The 18,985-nt window shown below is 36.9% G+C and overlaps 1 protein-coding gene across 2 annotated transcripts in view; it reads right to left on the bottom strand.

Annotated features, from left to right (window-relative positions):
- ZNF277 (zinc finger protein 277) overlaps window positions 1–18,985 on the bottom strand; it is a 104,062-nt gene that overhangs the window by 69,549 nt on the left and 15,528 nt on the right. The window contains exon 1 of one of the 2 annotated variants that reach the window (XM_057304233.1): window positions 17,980–18,152. The exons of the other annotated variant lie outside the window; for it this stretch is intronic. Within the exon in view, the coding sequence (XP_057160216.1) occupies window positions 17,980–18,004 (25 nt within the window). The 5' untranslated portion in view covers window positions 18,005–18,152. Of the gene's footprint in view, window positions 1–17,979; window positions 18,153–18,985 lie in introns of those variants that run through there. 2 annotated transcript variants of the gene reach the window in all.

Raw genomic sequence — 18,985 nt, 5'->3', positions numbered from 1 at the left:
AGGACTTTTAGATGCAGGCACAAGTAGAACAAAACAAAAAGAAACACAGAAAGCAAGGCTAATCAAATGTTAGCAATTATTCAAAGGGCCATTCATTGCCCTTCTTCTCTTCCTTCTTTATTCCCCAACCTCTTCTCATTTTCAGTTCTGACTCTATAAAGCTTTAAAGCACTTAAGAAATAAGACTTTTTGAGTAGGATGTAATTATTTTCAAAAGATACTACAGTTAAAACATAACAGGGAGAAGTCTAATTGATGAAACTGATAAAAAATGAGATCAGAATCAGGACACTAGGTTTTCCAAATCCCAGCACTCCACTGAACAATGATCACTGATAATGTATGATAGCCACTAAATAAAAATAAAAAAGCAAAATAAGTTATTTGGGTTATATAAAATAAGCGATTGGGAGAGTAATTCTATTCAACATACCCAATATATCTAAGAATACATTCAGAGGATATAGTAGTGGTCAAAGGAACCTATCGCAGAGCAGAAAGGTGCTTCACTCTGAATGTCACTGAGAGCTGTTATTTCTGCTGTGTCCTAAAGCAGTAATTTACAATGGAAGAGGAGGATACTGTTATAATCTGAGGAGCTTCATAAACCACTCCTCCAGGTGAAAGTCACTGGGGTGAACAAACTTGTACTCAGAGGAATAAAGAGCAGAAAGCTTATGAATATCAAAGACATAATTCCTACATTTATAAAAAGATAAATATACTTTATCTTATGCACTAAGGGATTATTAAGAAACTTCAAGGATGAGTCCATGTGATTTCTAATAACTCCATAAGAGAAGAACCAGAACTATAAAGAGCCATGGGATATTTTAGGAAAGAGGGAAAACAACATTATTGGCATTGCTAGTTTTTGTTGAAGCAATTGTTTTAGAAGTGCAACAGAACTTAGGGCTTTCAATAAGGTTTTCAATGTTTCACACACCTGAATTTTATAGTTATTTTCAGAAGTCAGTTTGTTGTGATATACTGGTGAGGTTTTCAAATATCGGAAATTTCAGAAGCTGGTGAGGTTTTCAAGTATTGGAAATTTTAGAAGCTGTGGCAACTCTCACCCACTGTGTTAAAAAAGTCTTTGTTTTTGGGTTGTGATTTTATAGCCAGTGATAACACTGAAACGCTGCTAGTGATTCACTGGCCAGACAGTAACTATACAGTTACCTTAGGAATTAAAGAAATAAATGTAGAAATGTTAATAATAGGAGACAGAGTTGCCTCTCTCTGTAGGGCAATGATAATACTATTCATAGCTTCTACTTGTCCCTATTATTTAAAGGTTAGCAGAGCACAGTCAGCAACGTATCTGCCTCCAGTAGGTTCCTTCTGTACCCTTCCTTCTCCACTGCTGTTCCTGCTTTTCTACAGAGAGGCACCCAGTACTGTTCTGGGACTTCCACCTTTTCCTCCAATTCAAAATATAAGGAAGAGCTCTCAACTGTCATCTGTACTTCTTGGTTGACTGATGTAATATTTTGATTCAAAGTCTCACTAGTTTGACTAAGCCATACAGCTCTCTAAAGCAAAATTTTCAGAATACAAAAACGAATATACGGTTCACTATAGAACTTTTGAGCGAAATGAAGGAGAAAAACACCAAGAATAGCACCATTCAGAAATAACCACAATTAAATTTATGATGATTTTTCTTCATCTTATCTCAACATATATTTTTACTAAAAATCCAAAAAATGCTTTCTCGATACATGCGTTTTTCCCCACTTAATATGCCACCATCTCTTCAGCTGTAGGAACTCTTTATTTCCTTTCTAGGGAAGCATAACCTGAGTAGGGCCCTATTACAAGTGTGACCCATTCTTGGGTAGGGATGCAGCCTCTGTTCAAAAGTTTCTTTTAACCAGAGGTAGGGTAGAGCACAGAGGGTTTGTTTTTGTTTTGATGTCTTATTGAACAATTTATTTAAACTTTCTGCCCTTGTCCCACTCTCTCAAACATGAAGATGTTTCTGTAATACTTTCTTTATTAGACACTAACAAAGAGCAATTACCTCTTTCAACTGACCTAGAGTTACTATAAATAATTACTTAACACAAATTAAATTACTGAGTTTGAGTAACTGGTATAAACAATCTAGTGTTTGTAAGCTGTGGTAAGTGAGCCTAGGGGACCAATGATGTATCCATGACTAGAGTAATGTAGTTCTCAAAGTGTGACCCTCAGACCAGCAACATCATTATCACCTGGAAACTCCTTAAAAATGCAAATTACTGGGCCCCAGTCCAGGACCAACTAAATGAGAAACTCTGAGGGTAGAATCCAGAAGTCTGCATTTTAATAAGCCCTCCAGGTTAAGAACCACTGGCCTAGAGATCTAACACCATAAGATCGTCTAGAAAAATTCTTAAGTTGTTTCATAGGATTCGTCTCGTGCAAGGTGGACAGATGCAAAAATAGGACTGGAGGAAGGCACGTAACTGGTCAGGGAGAACCTGCTGTGTCGTAACAACGCTGGGACTTAGTAGAGTAATTCAGGTTTCTTCCTAGAGGGATTAGGACCATAACCACCGAGTGCCAGACCTAATTAATCATATTCTGTGGTAAGGCCCAAAGCGGGACCCCCAGGGGGTGCTGACACACACTGATCTTCAGAACCTACTGCCTCAACCTACACTGTTGCCCAGAAAGGGTCACTGTAGCTTCTAGGATGTGGCATTTTCCTGTCTAATCCAGTTACCCTCAAACTCCAAAATATGCTTTATGTTTTCTATCATAAACGGCAATTTTTATTAGTATTACCCAATGTCCTGCAACTGAAACCTGGAGTGAGAATCTGACAGAGAATTACTTTTTTTTTTTTTTTTAAAGTAGGTTCCACACCCAACATGGGGCTTGATCTCATGACCCTGAGATTAAGAGTTGCATGCTCTGCTGACTGAACCAGCCAGGTGCCCCGAGAACCACCTTTATGAACAGAAGTAGTTTTGAAGAGCCGGGCTTGAACTTACATGGAGTCTGAGAACCCAATAGGCTGAATACAAAAATGTGTATATGCACATATATATTCTTCAGGGGGAAGAGGTCACAGCTTTTACTAGATTCTTAAAGGTTTCTGTGATGCTCATTAAAGCTTAAAAACCAAATCAAACCCACAAAAAGCCCACCTGTCTAGAAAGAAAATGGTGTCTATTTAAAAGTGACATGAACACTGCCTAAAATGCTGGCCTTGTGGAGCTGTGTGTTAGGCACACACACAAATGAAAACTAATGGCATGTACTAAATAATGCCAAAAAGTGAGACAGATTTGAGGTGCTATACACTGCCCCGATGTGACGATCTAATGCTGTAAAAGCTGGGGCTTTCATAGGAGGGGTTTTACTTTCTTCAAGGCCAAATTGATGAAGATGATAGTTTGTTTCCTAGCATTATGCTAGGAAATTTATACAGTATCTCTTTTAATTATCAGAAATATCCTATTGGGAAGGCAGTTTTGTTATTAGGTAGTGAGAGAATAATAAACAGGTTTCTTTAAAAAAAATATATATATATATATTTATTTATTTGAGAGAGAGAGAGAGAGAGAGAGAGAGTGTGCGCACACAGAGAGGGGCAGAGCAAGAGGGAGAGAGAATCTCAAGGAGTCTTCCCACTGAGTGCTGAGCCCGACGTGGGGCTTGATCTCATGACCCCAAGATCATGACCTAAGACAATATCAAGAGCTGGACGCTTAACCACCTGGGCAACCCAGGTGCCCCAAGAATCATAAACTGTTTAAACTCATCTCAATAGGTCAGTGACAACCAACAGTGGCAACAGCTTTGTTCAGTGACTATGCTGCCATAGCTAAAGGTCTACCAATTCCCACATACTCCGAGACCTTGCCGCTTCCCTGACTTCTACAAGTCCCCAAACCCAAAATAATCAGCAGCCTGCTTTGTTCAAAAGGCCTATGTTTTTACAAGTACAGGTCTCCACTGCCCAGCAACAGTAAATCCAGCTTTTTGTTTCAGATATTGAACAGTGAGTGACTTCTTCCTTGACCAAAGGAAGGTTACACAGAGTTATACACCCAGTATGAGTTAAGAGGATTGGAATCCAGGCAGAGTGACTCCAGACCCTATGGTTTTTAAGTCATTATACTCACCCTAAGCAAATATCTTAATAATATTTGGATTATGATGGTTTCCCCCTCCTTTTCTTCACCATAGAAATATTGTTTAAAGACAGTATATGGGGGGTACCTGGGTGGCTCAGACGGTTAAGCACCTCAGACGGTTAAGCACCTACCTTCAGCTCAGGTCATGATCCTGGGGTCCTGGGATTGAGCCCTGCGTTGGGCTCCCTGCTCAGTGGGGAGTCTGCTTCTCCCTCTCCCTCTGCCCCTCCACCCCACTCACGCTCCCTCTTTTGCTCTCTCTCTAATAATAAAGTCTTAAAAGAAAAGATGGTATATGGTAATTTATTATTACACCTAATTTTATTCTTCTGTGGATACTGTGAACATGTTAAGCCCCTATAAAGTTAGGCAGTATTATCCAACAATTTTTATAACCCAAAGTCTCCATTTTTAAAAACTGAAACACATATTAAAACATAATAATCTCTTAAATGCTAAGCTGCAAAGAGTTTCTAAATATAAATAACATATTTTTGTACTAAGACAAAATATATCTTAGAAAATATACCTTCTATATTGTTTACAAAACATTCTCAGAGATACTCCCATGGAACAAATTTTTTCTGTCATTAAACTACCTTTACTGATAAAATTAACTTATTAGCTTAAGGTATTAATACAGAAAATAAATCATGTGCAGTATATTTTTCATAAAGAAACAATTATTTATTTATTTTTAGTAGGGACAAACAGATAATCTCTTAAAAAAACCCTAAAACTAAAAATATTGTTTGCCATGGGAACTGAAAGTCCAAGTTCTCTTGGTAATGACTATCTCCCCTATGATGCTCTCCCTTTGGCTTTCTTTCTGAGCTTTAATATAAAGCTAAAAATTCTTGGCCAGAATCTTGGCCATTTTAAGATCCATAAATCTGGGCAAGCAGTCTATACACATGGCTCAATAATAATCTTTTTTATTTTATTGCTTTTTAAAATGTCTCAGTAATTTGGAAAACAGAATATAAAGGGAGATGAACTCTACTGAGCCTGCAAAACTAGAAGGGCAGATTGTAGGAAGGAGGAGAGCTATTAAATGCAAGCAGGCTGAGAGCAGTGTACAGAACTCATTGTAGAGAAATATAAAGTAATGAGTTAGGCAACACCAAATTCTACAGCAAATGAGTACACCCTTGGTACTCATATGCTACAAGACAATGAACAGAAGAATAAATGTTTCATAGAGGACAAGACTCTAAACTTTTAGCACAGTGCTTAAAAAAACTAAATAGAATTCTAAGGTGTTTATTGCCTTGGTGTAAGTCAAAGGATGTTATTTAAAAACAAAATAACTTTATTTTGAACAAAGGGTGGTTCAGGTCCCCTTGCTTTAAAACAGTTTTCTCCTATAGAATATTCAAGTAAAAGCAAGCAGAATGACACAAGATCTTTGAGTAGAGGCTTTGATATTCAAGAGGATTAAACAAATGAGCACTGGTGTCTTTTAATGCAGAGAAGATTATGAAGAAACTCATGAAAACAGACACAATTTTAAAGGGATCACAAAGGTTAAAAAATGTAAGGGCTGGGTGTAACTGTTACATGTGGTAATATTCAGAAAAGAAGCAGGAAAACAAGTGGGGGGAGAGAGTAACATTAAAAAAATGAGATTTTTATTTCCATCTTCAACACAAGTTATCATTCTTTTCTCCCAGAAAAAGCAAGAAATGGTTATTAATAAGGGCCCAAATGAAGCAATCACTTTTCTTAATTTGAAAATAAAAACAACCAGAAAGTAGACATAGCTAGGCATATCAAATGTCATCCATTAGTGCTTTTTGGGAATTAGCAGATTTATCTTGCATCCTCTCATTTTTTATAGGCAGAACACCAAACTGTTGGCTGTTAGGTAAAACAGACTTTACAAATGGTGAAATGAGACACAGTTAGTCTCCAGGTACATTTATCGCTAGTTTTAAAGGAAAATATCAGAGCTGAAGCTTCATACCAATCACCCAAGCGCCTGGTTGAAGCAGACATCAGATAGCCTTTAGCACAGGAGAGCTCAGTAGGGAATTCAAAGACTAATGCAGTGCCCAGAAAAATACCTTTATGGGGCACCTGGGTGGCACAGCAGTTAAGCGTCTGCCTTTGGCTCAGGGCGTGATCTCGGCGTTGTGGGATCAAGCCCCACATCAGGCTCCTCCGCTATGAGCCTGCTTCTTCCTCTCCCACTCGCCCTGCTTGTGTTCCCTCCCTCTCTCGCTGGCTGTCTCTGTCTCTGTCAAATAAATAAATAAAATCTTAAAAAAAAAAAAAAAGAAAAATACCTTTAAAATTTCTGAAGCTACTTAGTGGCATGAAATTTTTTGGTGGTTGGAATCTTCCCAAGCTGCCTGAACAAACCTATAAGCAGGAGAACCACTGAGGCAAGTTCGACTTAAAGACCATTGTTGGGGTTTAAGGTGGCCTACCATCACAAACTATTAATCTTTCTCACACACATTCCTGTGAGTAGGTAAGACTGACATTAACAATTCTACCAAATCCTGAAAGAATTGTTAAGATTAAACGAAAAAAAATGTTCCAAATTTTAAGTGAACCTAAGATGAGAAAAATTCAATCACTCTATGCTGTAACTACTCATTGCAGAAGTCAAAAAAGATGGAACAGACAACAGAGTAGGCACAACTTTCTGGTTCCATAACCTCTGCTCCCTACTTAACCTCCTGATTTCATTCTTTTCTTCCCTAGTTTTAGAAAAATGATGCATTCCTTATACTGAAATATAATATGAAAATTAAAATTTATCTGGTAACTATGGGTTAGCCCTTCCCAAAAATAACTGCCCTATAAAAGCAAGACTGAGGGTTTATTCAAGAATATCTTTATGTTAATTTAATGATAGGAAAAAAAATGATCTGATATCCAACAATAAAAGAATGATTAATTGAATCACAGAAATTAAGTCATTAAAAATTTGTTTTAAGAGATTTAGTGGTATGAGAAAACACTCAGGAAAAATGATACAAAAGGCATATTTATACTACAATCCCTATTTTAAAAAAAATATGTAACATATTTTTAAACAAAAGGAATTACCAAACAAGGAAAACAAAAAAGCTAAGCTGGATGAGAGAAAGGAATTCCTTTTGTCATCTTTAACTATGCTAGAAGCCTTTATGCCCGTATCTCAGGAAATATACCCAGGATAGATGCATTTACCCACTTGGTAATTTTTTTAAAAGAAACTTTTTTCCTAATACATCTGTAATTACTTTGTATATGTGTATTGCTGAATTCACATTATCTACTGACTTGGTATCTGGGACTCTCTATGAAGTTATTCCTTTTCTAGAAGGGGCATACTAGAGGCCAAGGGTTCAAAGTGAGGACTGCTCAGTTTCAGCTGCTACTTCTGTGCACGTGCCAGCACATTTAAATCCTTCCCTGCCAATTTCTCTAAGAAAAGCTCTGAACCTTAAAATCTCTCCTAAAACCTTACCTTTCCTTCTTTCCTCTTTTAAATAAAAATCCCTTTGGACACTGTAAGCAAAAACATGAAAAACAAAAAAGAACTCACTAAATAGTGTTTCTGGAATTACAGTTCTTTAAAAAAAAATTTTTTTTTTATTTTAAGATTCTATTTATTTGAGAGAGAGCAAGATGGAATTACAGTTCTTAAGTAACTTTTAAAGTGGTTGCTTAATTCAGAAAATGCATTCCCTATAAAAGTAAAAAAAAAAAACAAAAAACAAAACTGGGATGCATCTGTGGCTTAGTTTCCTTCTATAAATTTGAGGGACATGATACTCTATTCCTAGACTTTATTCTTGAGCCAGTTAGAGTTAGGTGAGTGTTTCAACAAGAAAACTGATTTTCCTTCTGAAATTTGGAATACAATGAAGACAAAACTCCATCAGTTAGCCTTTTACAATACATGGTAGAGTAACAAAACTTAATTTAGTTTAATTCATGCAAAAATATAAAAATTCATTTTATTTTATTATATTTGGGGATAATGAAACAAAATCAGAACATCTGCTGGCATGTTAAATGTCTTTCTAATTAAATCTAGCAGTTGAATGAATCAATTCATTAACAATAAGCCTAGTTTATTATCTCATTAATACAGATGGTTAATATCAGGAAGGAAAGAATAAAAGAATCTCACAAAAAGTACAAATACAATTGCAAGGTGACATGGACATAAGAGGGAATACTATTAGAAGCAAAAGAATACCATGAAAACAAAAAACAAAGTAAAGCAATTTAGGATTATTTGATATAGAATCAGTAGGTAAAAATACGTGCTGATTATGTTGATAGTCTGATGTTTGCACTCAGCGACTTACGTAACCCCTTTGAAAAATAACTGCTCAACAGAATAATCCTCAGAAACCTGGTAAACTCCTTATACAAAACACTGTATTGTTTTCTGAGATGTTGCCAGATAAATTGAAGCACATTATAATCCATCACCCCATGGAAAGAATGTAGAATTTAAAAAATATCCCAATTCTATTTACATTTCCCTAGTACTTTGAATTTTGGATGAGTGTGGAAATACAAAGAAAGAAGATTTTTTTATAAGGTCTGAACAATTTGGTCCAAGAATTATGGTAATTAAATATCTCAAACAAGCACAAAAACACTCTATCCTATCTCTAGCTTAATACTTCATTAATGGAGTTCCCTGGAGATTTTCTAAAATGGCTAACATATCCTTTCTCAAGGGCAGAGATATAGTCTTCCTCTTTCCAGATCCCTGGCATATGGTAACTTCGTTTAAAGGATTTTTGTGATTTCTGCATATAAGACATTAAGGAGATAATTTTGGGTCACAGCAATAGCTGAAGTTACTACGGCTGAGAGAATGGAACAAAAAACTTCCAATCAGGTTTCAGAAAATCCATAATTTGTTTGTCATGCATATAATATGTAAACATCTCCCTTCGTTCCAACATATTTATTGAAAATCTACAGTATACTAGGCACCAAGCTAGGAGAGAAGACTAAAGAGATGAAGACATGGATCCTGTTCCCAAAGCACAGGTAGAAACACAAGCAATTATGGAATTTGTTATAAATAATGTTATGTGCAAGGTGTAAGGAAAATCTAGGGTACGGAGGGCATTTAAGTCTGCCAATCAAAGTCTAGGAGTTATCTGAATTAAGACTTTAAGGGCAAATATGAGTACTATATGGGAGAAGCAAACCCAGTTGGGAACAGCAGTGAGACCATGAACACTTCAAGGAGAAATATGGCAGAAGGGCAGAGACAGCATATTCAGGGAACTATGAATATTACTGATATTCAGAGATCTGATGCAATGAGGAAGCAATAGCAATGGTTCTGGTGGAATACAGGGGGTCTGAATTAGGTGATGATCAACAGCAGCAAATGCCAGGTGCTTATCAGGTGAGTGGTAAGAATCACTCTGCTGCTGTTGTTTCCCTGGACTGAGACCTCTGGATTCCTGACCAGATGAAGCTTACTTATCCTGATTTCTGAATCCTTTTTGGCCGTTTTTGTTTTTATACTATATCTGATAGCCTGGCTTTCAAACTGGACCCGACTATCAACAAGTCTAACTCCTTAGGTTCTGTTCCAACATCCAGGTATACAGATAGCTCAGTTTTTGCAGTAAGCAGCAACTTTAAATACCTTAACTTTCACCCTGCCTTTCCAGCTCAAATTTCTGCCTGGATCTCTGAGTTCTGGGGCCTACCTAACTCTTACAACTTTACATGACAAAGTAAACTTGTTCTTTTTGCAATTCTCTATTACATCTACTTCCTGTTTTTTGTTCTCTAAGTTATGGCCTCTAAAAGATTCTTGCTTTTACTGCCTGCATTTGACGCGTTATGGGATATAAAGGATGGATTACTACAAGCAGAAAAAGCACTCTTTAAAATACTGCTTTCAAAAAGGGGGATACCTGTCATCATCCACATATCAAAACATAAGAAACAATAACAACAACAAAAAAAACCCCAGGGAAAAAAACCACACGCTTTTATAGTCTGAGTCATTCATTACCTGTTATCATACTTAATGGCAATTAGCTTTTTCTTATGCTTGTTTATAATGGATAAATAAGGACTAGGAAATACTTCTTTTCATTGGCTGAAATCAGACACTCTCCACCGCCATATTTTATCTTAACACAAATTGGTATTCAGCTAATATTTCTAATCACGTTGGCAGAATCCATCACAAACTGGATGTGATGTTGCTGCCTACCACAGTACTGTTCACCCTGTATACCAGTGGTTCCCAAAGCTTCAGTGTACATCCAAATTACTTGGAGGACTTGTTAAGACAGAGTACTGAGCTCCATCCTAAGCTTCTGATTCAGTAGGTCTGGGGTGTGCCATGTGAATTTGTATTTCTAACCAGTTCCCATGTGATGCTGATGGAGCTGGGCAACCATATTTTGAGAACCACTGTCGTACACCAACAAGGGGGTATGAATGCAAGGAAGAAGGTGTTATCCCAATTACGGTTTATCACCCTTCAAAAAAAAGCTTCTCTAAATTAGATTGCAATTCTGGTCAGACAGTTTAGGAGGTTAAGTCTTGATCATGGGAAAGATTTCAAAGTATCAATTCCTTTTAAGGAAAGAAAATAATAAATGTAACTGTGTTTCATGGCTATTTTAACAGAGATGCTCTGTGGGAGTGCTTAAGATGTTGCAGTTTCATTAGCATGATCCAGTGTTGCTATGGGGACCAACTGGAGGAATCATCAGTACACAAGAAAATGAAAAGAGAGGAATTGATGAAGTAAAACAACAACAAATATTTCTGAGAAAGTAAAGTCAAGTCATATTGCCCATTTTCTGGCATTTACATAAATTAAGGTATAAATTCTCCTTCAGGGGTGCCTGGGTGGCACAGCGGTTAAGCTTCTGCCTTTGGCTCAGGACATGATCCCGGCGTTATGGGATCGAGCCCCACATCAGGCTCCTCCACTAGGAGCCTGCTTCTTCCTCTCCCACTCCCCCTGCTTGTGTTCCCTCTCTCGCTGGCTGTCTCTATCTCTGTCAAATAAATAAATAAAATCTTTAAAAAAAAATAAAATAAATTCTCCTTCAACAATGAGATGTAGCCACATAAAGATCACATCATCTTTAGTGGATGCATAATTCCTCTGCAATTCAGGGAGAGAAGCAAACACAAAATCTTTCATTATTATATATTTTAAGATTTTATTTATTTATTTGACAGAGATAGAGACAGCCAGCGAGAGAGGGAACACAAGCAGGGGGAGTGGGAGAGGAAGAAGCAGGCTCCCAGCAGAGGAGCCTGATGTGGGGCTCGATCCCATAACACCGGGATCACGCCCTGAGCCGAAGGCAGATGCTTAACGACTGCGCCACCCAGGCGCCCCAGATAAGCTACTTTTAAGGAGCTCTGAGTATAATTTATGAGACAAAACATATACATGTAAAACCAAAAGTACGAGTAGCAATATTTTGTTGAGTGGCAAATGATTTAGTATACTAGCAGTATTTCTCAAAGGTTTTTTTTTTTTTTTTTAAAAGTAGCTTATCTGCCTTTTCCCCATTGTGCTCAGCTCAGTGCTGAGGTAAAGCAGTACATTCTGCTGATTGATTCATTTTTAAATTCATTTTGCAAATGATTTGGTAAAATTCATACTGAGGTGACAAATTCTAAGGTGACTGACACAATGTACTGCCTGTAATATCTCACATTAAAAAAACCCCCCAGCTCTTGATATAAGTTAGTGTGCAATGCAAAAGAATGGATTTATCATAAAGATACGATATTTTTTAAATCAGCAGCAAACCCACAGGACAGATTATGCCATTCAAATCAGACCATCTAAATTTGCAGTTAGTTTGTGAGATTGACCCAGTTTGGTGACGTTATTGCTAATTTCTCAATTCCATTCCTGCCTTTTGGGTTTACATAACTTTTTTGTATACTGATGCACAAATACATGAACTGGTTCATTTTGCTGAACTAACATGCACAGCAAAGACCCATTATTTATGTTTTTCTTATCTCATTTTTTAAGAAATATATACAGCTACTGAAATATTCACTGATCTGGTTACTTCCTTGGAGTTGCAACTGCATTTGAGATGCAAGAAGCTAGCTTATTGCAACTAAAGAGAAGAGAAGGCCACCAAGTGGAATACTGAATTGAGGACAAAGTGCCTTTGTCACTGTAAGACCCTGCTGTTCTTTACGCATTTCCTTAAAAGGATGAGTGAATAGAGGAGAATAGCATGGTAATATTGTTCTTGTGTCCCATACAGAAATAGAGCTGTGTTTTCTTTAGTCACTGAGGGGGAAAAAACCAAAACAAATCCAAAACTCTTTTCTTATAAAAATGTACATTATACATATATAAACTGTCTCTAGGACAAAAACAACTTTGATTCCTGAAGTCTGTCAGGATAGAATAGCAAACCCAGAATCTTCCTCACTTCCTTCCCTCTGTCTGCTCTTCCTTCTATATCTCTTCTTTCTCCTGCTTTCAACCTATGTGAGAATCCTAGTAAGAGAGAAGGTAGTTAGAGTTTTAGATAGCATTCTCTCTCACCTTTCAGCAGCTACACAGGCCCTCAGAGTCTATGGATCCCAAAACAATGTACAGGCCGACGAGTGTCAGTGTCTTGGGTAGTGGTAAAGGGGCAACTGAAAAGGAGAAACGAAGACTTGAAGAACCAGGAGCCAAAATGACTGGGAAAAGAGTGGTCACTAGTACATCAGAAAACCAGAAAGAGGAGTAATTTTTTGAAGGGAAGGCTAAAAAAGAAGAGTATGGAAAAAAATTGTTTTGGACATTGTAAATAGAAGCATTTATTCAAAAGACATATATTTTGAGCTCTTCTGTGCCAGTAAGTAGGTATTCAAAGTAGAAATACAACAACAGGATTTGTGCTACTCTTCCTAGGTAACAATAGAGCACATTATAGTTCATTTGTGAAAACTGTTTGTAATTGCCTTTTGAAATTTTTCCTAATCATATAAATAATAATTGCATATGAGGGAGGCTTTAAAATACTAAATTATAAACATTATGTTTAATGTATACATCAAGATCATAATAGAAAATGTTGATTAATGCCTTAGAAAACATATCAATGAATCACACGACCATAAATTCGAATCTAAATCTTTTTTAATTTTTTGAAGACTTTATATTTTTTTATTTATTTTTTAAAGATTTTTATTTATTTATTTATTTGACAGAGAGAGAGAGACAGAGAGAGAGGGAACACAAGCAGGGGCAGAGGGAGAGGGAGAAGCAGGCTCCCCACTGAGCAGGGAGCCCAATGTGGGGCTCGATCCCAGGCCCCTGGGATCATTACCCAAGGCGAAAGCAGATGCCCAACAACTGAGCTACCCAGGTGCCCCAAGACTTTATATTTTTAAAGTAATCTCTACCGCCAACATGGAGCTCGAACTTATGACCCTGGCCAAGATCAAGAGCTGCATGCATGCTCTACCAACTGAGCAGCCAGGCGCCCCTAATCTAGATACTTTAATAAAATTGGGCAACTAAATGATATAATAAACTAGAGACTGTCAGGTATCTTTCGCAGAAAGAGGTAAACAAGAAACCCATATACATATATGGTATTAAAATAAACCCCAAAACATCTGTTTAGGGAATATGCTTCCATTGTTTTTCTATTTTATCTCTGTATATATAAATTCATTTCTAGAGTTTTTCTGTTTTAATTCTAAAGAAGTTGAAGTCACTGGTACCCAGAATGTCAATGGGCCCATTATGATGAAAAGAGGTATATTATGACATAAATTATAACAACAGAAAAAACCCACTTCAAACCTCAATAGTTGCATAAACTGAGAACCTAGAAGGAAGAACGCCTGTTAAAAGAAGTATGAGTGAAACAGAAATATAAAAATCCACTTCAGTCAGGTTTAATACCTCATTCATTGTCACAGGAAATATATGTTATTTGCACAGAGACTCTTTGACAGTTTAAGCATTTCTAAAATTGCCTTTTGGATTCTAATTAAAAATACTAGATTGCACGTAATTTCTAACACGAAATGTGGATGACTGTTAGTGAAAGAGGATATGTAGAATTTCCAGGATCAACAAAACTTAAGGTATTTATCATAGCACTCACAACCATTTTAGCTTTTCATTCTAAAACTTACTGCCAATTGTACACCATGTGTGCTTCATTAATACTGACTTGCCAGAAATTCCTTTTCTCACCTATACTCTACTTAGATGTTCGACTACATAGAAAGGAAGAGATTACTGAGCTCAAATTTTTAAAGGCTATCAGGAACCTAGAAAGTTATCTAAGTGACTCAATCTCTAAACACCACTAAAAAATTAAAGCTCCAAAGAAACTAGGTCTAGTAAAACCAAAGAATATTATCTAAAAATAGCCCATTAAGAAAAAATTTCATGAGATTATTTATATGCTAAAATTAAGAGTTACTACTGATGTGTGTCTTTCTTTAGATGTACTGTACTGATGCTGGAAAAATCAGCAGGTAAATCAAAAAAAACTTGAAAAGAACAAGACTGAAGGTCTTAACTGATTTCAAAACTTCCTAAAAAAACACTATGGTAATTAAGACAGGGTGGAACTGGCATAAGAAAAGATCAATATAGATCAATGGAATAGAACTGAGAGTACAGAAATAAACCCTTACATAACGGTCAAGAGATTTTTCACAAGGATGCCAAGACAATTCTGTTGGGGAAATGATGGTCTTTTCAACAAATGGTTCTAGAATAAATGGATGTCCATACACAGAGCTGGACCACTTCCTTATATCATACACAAAACTTAACTAAAAATGTTATTCATTCACAGTAGAGATATTTAAAATGACCACACAAGAGGATTTTTGGTGTGGTATGATGATAATGCATGAAATAAGTAGGTACAGTTCCGGTAACAGTACTGCTTGCTAAAAACCAGTTGTGTGACTTATGCTTTTTGCTTGGTAATTTGTTCATCTCCTAAATGTAGCTGAGGAGATAAAATGAAATCAAGCATTGAACAATGCTCTAGAAAATATGACTTGCATATGATGTGAGGAGGACTGTGGAGGGAAACTGCTGTAGTTATTGGCTCTTCAAGGACATTAGCCTCTAACTAGCCAAGAGGCAGGAAGAAAGAAGACGGAACCAGAGGTGCCTCAGTTTCAGCCCTGGACATACAGAAGACATATGTCTAATTCCATTCAAATGGCAAGTGTCAAGTTAGGAGTAACAATGACATCTCTCTTTTTTTTTTTTTTTTTTTTTAAAGAATTTATTTATTTATTCGACAGAGACAGAGACAGCCAGCGAGAGAGGGAACACAAGCAGGGGGAGTGGGAGAGGAAGAAGCAGGCTCCTAGCAGAGGAGCCTGATGTGGGGCTCGATCCCATAACGCCAGGATCACGCCCTGAGCCGAAGGCAGACGCTTAACCGCTGTGCCACCCAGGCGCCCCAACAATGACATCTCTTACTAAGCATTTGAATATTAAACATAAAAGCAAGGCGAAATAAGTAACACAAGAAATAACAGGTGTTGGCAGGAAGAAAAAGGAGCCCTCATACACTGTGGTGGGAATGCAAACTGGTACAGCCACTCTGGAAAACACTATGGAGTTTCCTCAAAAAGTTAAAAACAGAACTGTCCTACGAGCCAGCAATCACATTACTGGGTATTTACCCAAGAATCCAAAAACACCAAATCAAAGGGATACATGCATCCTTATGTTTACTGCAACATTATTTACAATAGCCAAATTACGTAAGCAGCCCAAGTGTCCACTGACTGATGAATGGATAAAGATGTGGTGTACACACACACACACACACACACACACACAATGCAGTATTTTTCAGCCATAAAAAATAATGAAATCTTGCCATTTGCAATCATATGGATAGAGTATAATGCTAAGCGAAGTCAGTCAGTCAGAGAAAGACAAATAAATATCCTGTAATTTCACTCATATCTAGAATTTCAGAAACAAAACGAACAAAGGGAGACAGGGAGGGAGAGAGAAACTAATAGACTCTTACAGAAAACAAACTGATGGTTACCAGAGGGGAGGTGGGTAGGGGGATGGGTGAAATAGGTGAAGGGGATTAAGGAGAGCACTTGTCGTCATGAGTACCAGGTGAAGTATGGAAGTGTTGAATCATTATACTGTACACCTGAAACTAATAGTACACTGTATGTTAACTGGAATTAAAATAAAAACTTAAAAATAAAAACATACATATATATGTGTGTATAGGTATATATATATATGTGCATATATATGTGTATATATATACATATATATATATATGTATATATATGCAAAGTGTATCATAGTCACAATCCCCAAATGGGAGATGACATAAGAAACCAATAATGGAAATACAAAGTTAAGAGGAGGAAATGCTGGGTTACCTTTTGGGTATTGGCAGACTCAGCAAGAACATTTCACAGAAAAGGTGAAGATGATACCTAAACTAAAGTCTTAGGGAACGAGTAGGGGTTGTGAGTTAGAAAGGCAGGAAAAAGATATTTAGACAGAGAGAATATATGAGTTATGGTTAGACTGGCCAAAAGATGATAAACTTTCACAAAATATGCAGAGACAATGGGAGTGGATTATTCAAGTACCTTTAGGCTTTTTAGAATGACCAGCCACCACTCTGAAGATTACAAAGTATCCCCGTGACTACCAAAACCAGTGTGGTAAGGTTGATGAGATAAGAACTGCATCACTAGATTCTTCACATGGACATGCATATAACATTTTTTAAAAAAGATTTTATTTATTTATTCGACAGAGCAGGAGAGCACAAAAAGGGGGAGTGGGAGAGGGTGAGGTAGAAGCAGCCCCCCCACCCCCCGCTGAGTAGGGAGCCCGATGTGGGGCTCAATCCAAGTACCCTGGGATCATGACCTGAGCTGAAGGCAGTCGCTTAACTGACTGAGCCACCCAGGCGCCCTGCATATAACATTTGATACACAATTGCTATTCAGAGTCAGGACTCAGGGGATCTTGAGGGAATATCATCCCAGAGAGCAGCTTCAACTATAATGCCTAGATTGTCATCAAACACCACTGTGTGCTATTGTTTGTGCACACATACATGCCTGAACTACCAGTAACCTCAGAGAAGTGGCCTCAATTCTCAGTACTTTATTGGCAATATGGCTTTCAAATTAATTGCAAGTAGGAAAATCAACTCAAAATAGGAAGGGGCACACTTAAACATTCAGAGCATTATTCTACATGAATTAAGTGTTAATCCACAAACTATTTCAAACAGACTACTTTGTTCTAATCTCCAAATGGACACACCTTATTTGATTTCACAAGGTTTCTTCTTTTGCTAGTTGATACCTTGTTCCTTTTTCTTGCAATTCACGTTGTCTGTCTTCCCCCTGAGACTTTAATCCCAATTATACTGACTCCCAATGGTATCTTAATTCCCCAGATCTCATTATTCACTTTAAAAATCATCTGTTCAGTTTTAAATATATGACCTTTATGGGACAAAGGCTTTGAAATCATTGTAGTTAAGGGGGGGGGAACCCCTTTTTGGAAGGGGATGAGTGGCAGTCCCTGGATACTGCTGTTGTTTCCACCAAAGGAGCTAAGAGGAGAAAACAGCAGAATAGTTTAAATTGATATCAATTTTCTTTCCTAATGAAGTGGAAACTACCATCATAATAGACAAGATTTTCTCCCCCCCCCCCAAATACCTATTTCAAGCAAATACACTTGATATTAGGAAGGAATACATAAAATAAGCTGTATACTGATCAAATGAAAGATTCGTTGAATGAGAAAAGTTCTATGGTTGTCCTGATTCCAACACATGATATAAAATAGTGCCATGATGGTATGTTTGCTTACCTTCAGAAATAAATTGAGATGTCATTCATGTTAAAGAAAATTTAAAGAGGGATGCCTGGGTGGCTCAGTCGTTAAGCGTCTGCTTCAGCTCAGGTCATGATTCCAGGGTCCCTGGATCCCTGCATCGGGGCTCTCCCACTCCCCCTGCTTGTGTTCCCTCTCTCGCTGGCTATCTCTCTGTCAGATAAATAAATAAAATCTTAAAAAAAAAAAAAAAGAAAATTTAAAGAAAAAAACAATAAAAATATTCATAGGCAAGGAAGTAATGTTGTAATAACAAATTATTAAAATAGAAAAAAATATGAAAATGGGGAGATGAAAGGAGCCAAAAACAATCTGAAAAACTGAGATCCATCATTAGAACCAGATGGCATTCATTAAGAGACTTCAAAGGTAACTGAGCTATTCACAAAAAAATGCAGTTTATCATTAAAAAGAAGTATCCTACTGGAAAATTCAATACCTCTGAATACTGGATAAGGATGACCTTGGACTTATGTCAGTTGTGTTAGACCAGAATGAAGGATCTGCAGTAGATATATATCTAAGTTTTCATTAGGAGAAAAAAATACAGCAACAAACCAGCATTTTACCTTTCTGGTTATCAGGCCAAACTTCACTCCAATTAACACATCAACATTTAAAAATGTTCACAACAAATCAAAATTTTTATTGCACATACATATACACACACAATTTTAAATATTAAATATACACAATCACCCTTCCCAAATGCTGTGTGGTCTTGTTTGAAAATTCTTATCAGATTTGTACAAAATCTGGAGCTTAATTACGAGTATCTGGTAAAACTTGCATGGATCAACACAAAAATATAGAAGTGCAGGGGTATATGGCCATTGTTAACTATGGAAAAGATAGCAACTTTTCTTAGGAAAAAAAAAGATTTCTTAGAAATAATTAAAAACATAACTTAAAAAATTTCTTTCATCTAGAAAATAAAATTTGACAGTGCAAATTTCCACATGACAAAGTCAAGTGAGCACTC

Source organism: Ursus arctos, unplaced genomic scaffold, assembly GCF_023065955.2.
Source record: "Ursus arctos isolate Adak ecotype North America unplaced genomic scaffold, UrsArc2.0 scaffold_3, whole genome shotgun sequence".
Lineage (NCBI taxonomy): Eukaryota > Metazoa > Chordata > Mammalia > Carnivora > Ursidae > Ursus > Ursus arctos.
This window is presented reverse-complemented; position numbering and strand designations above follow the sequence as displayed.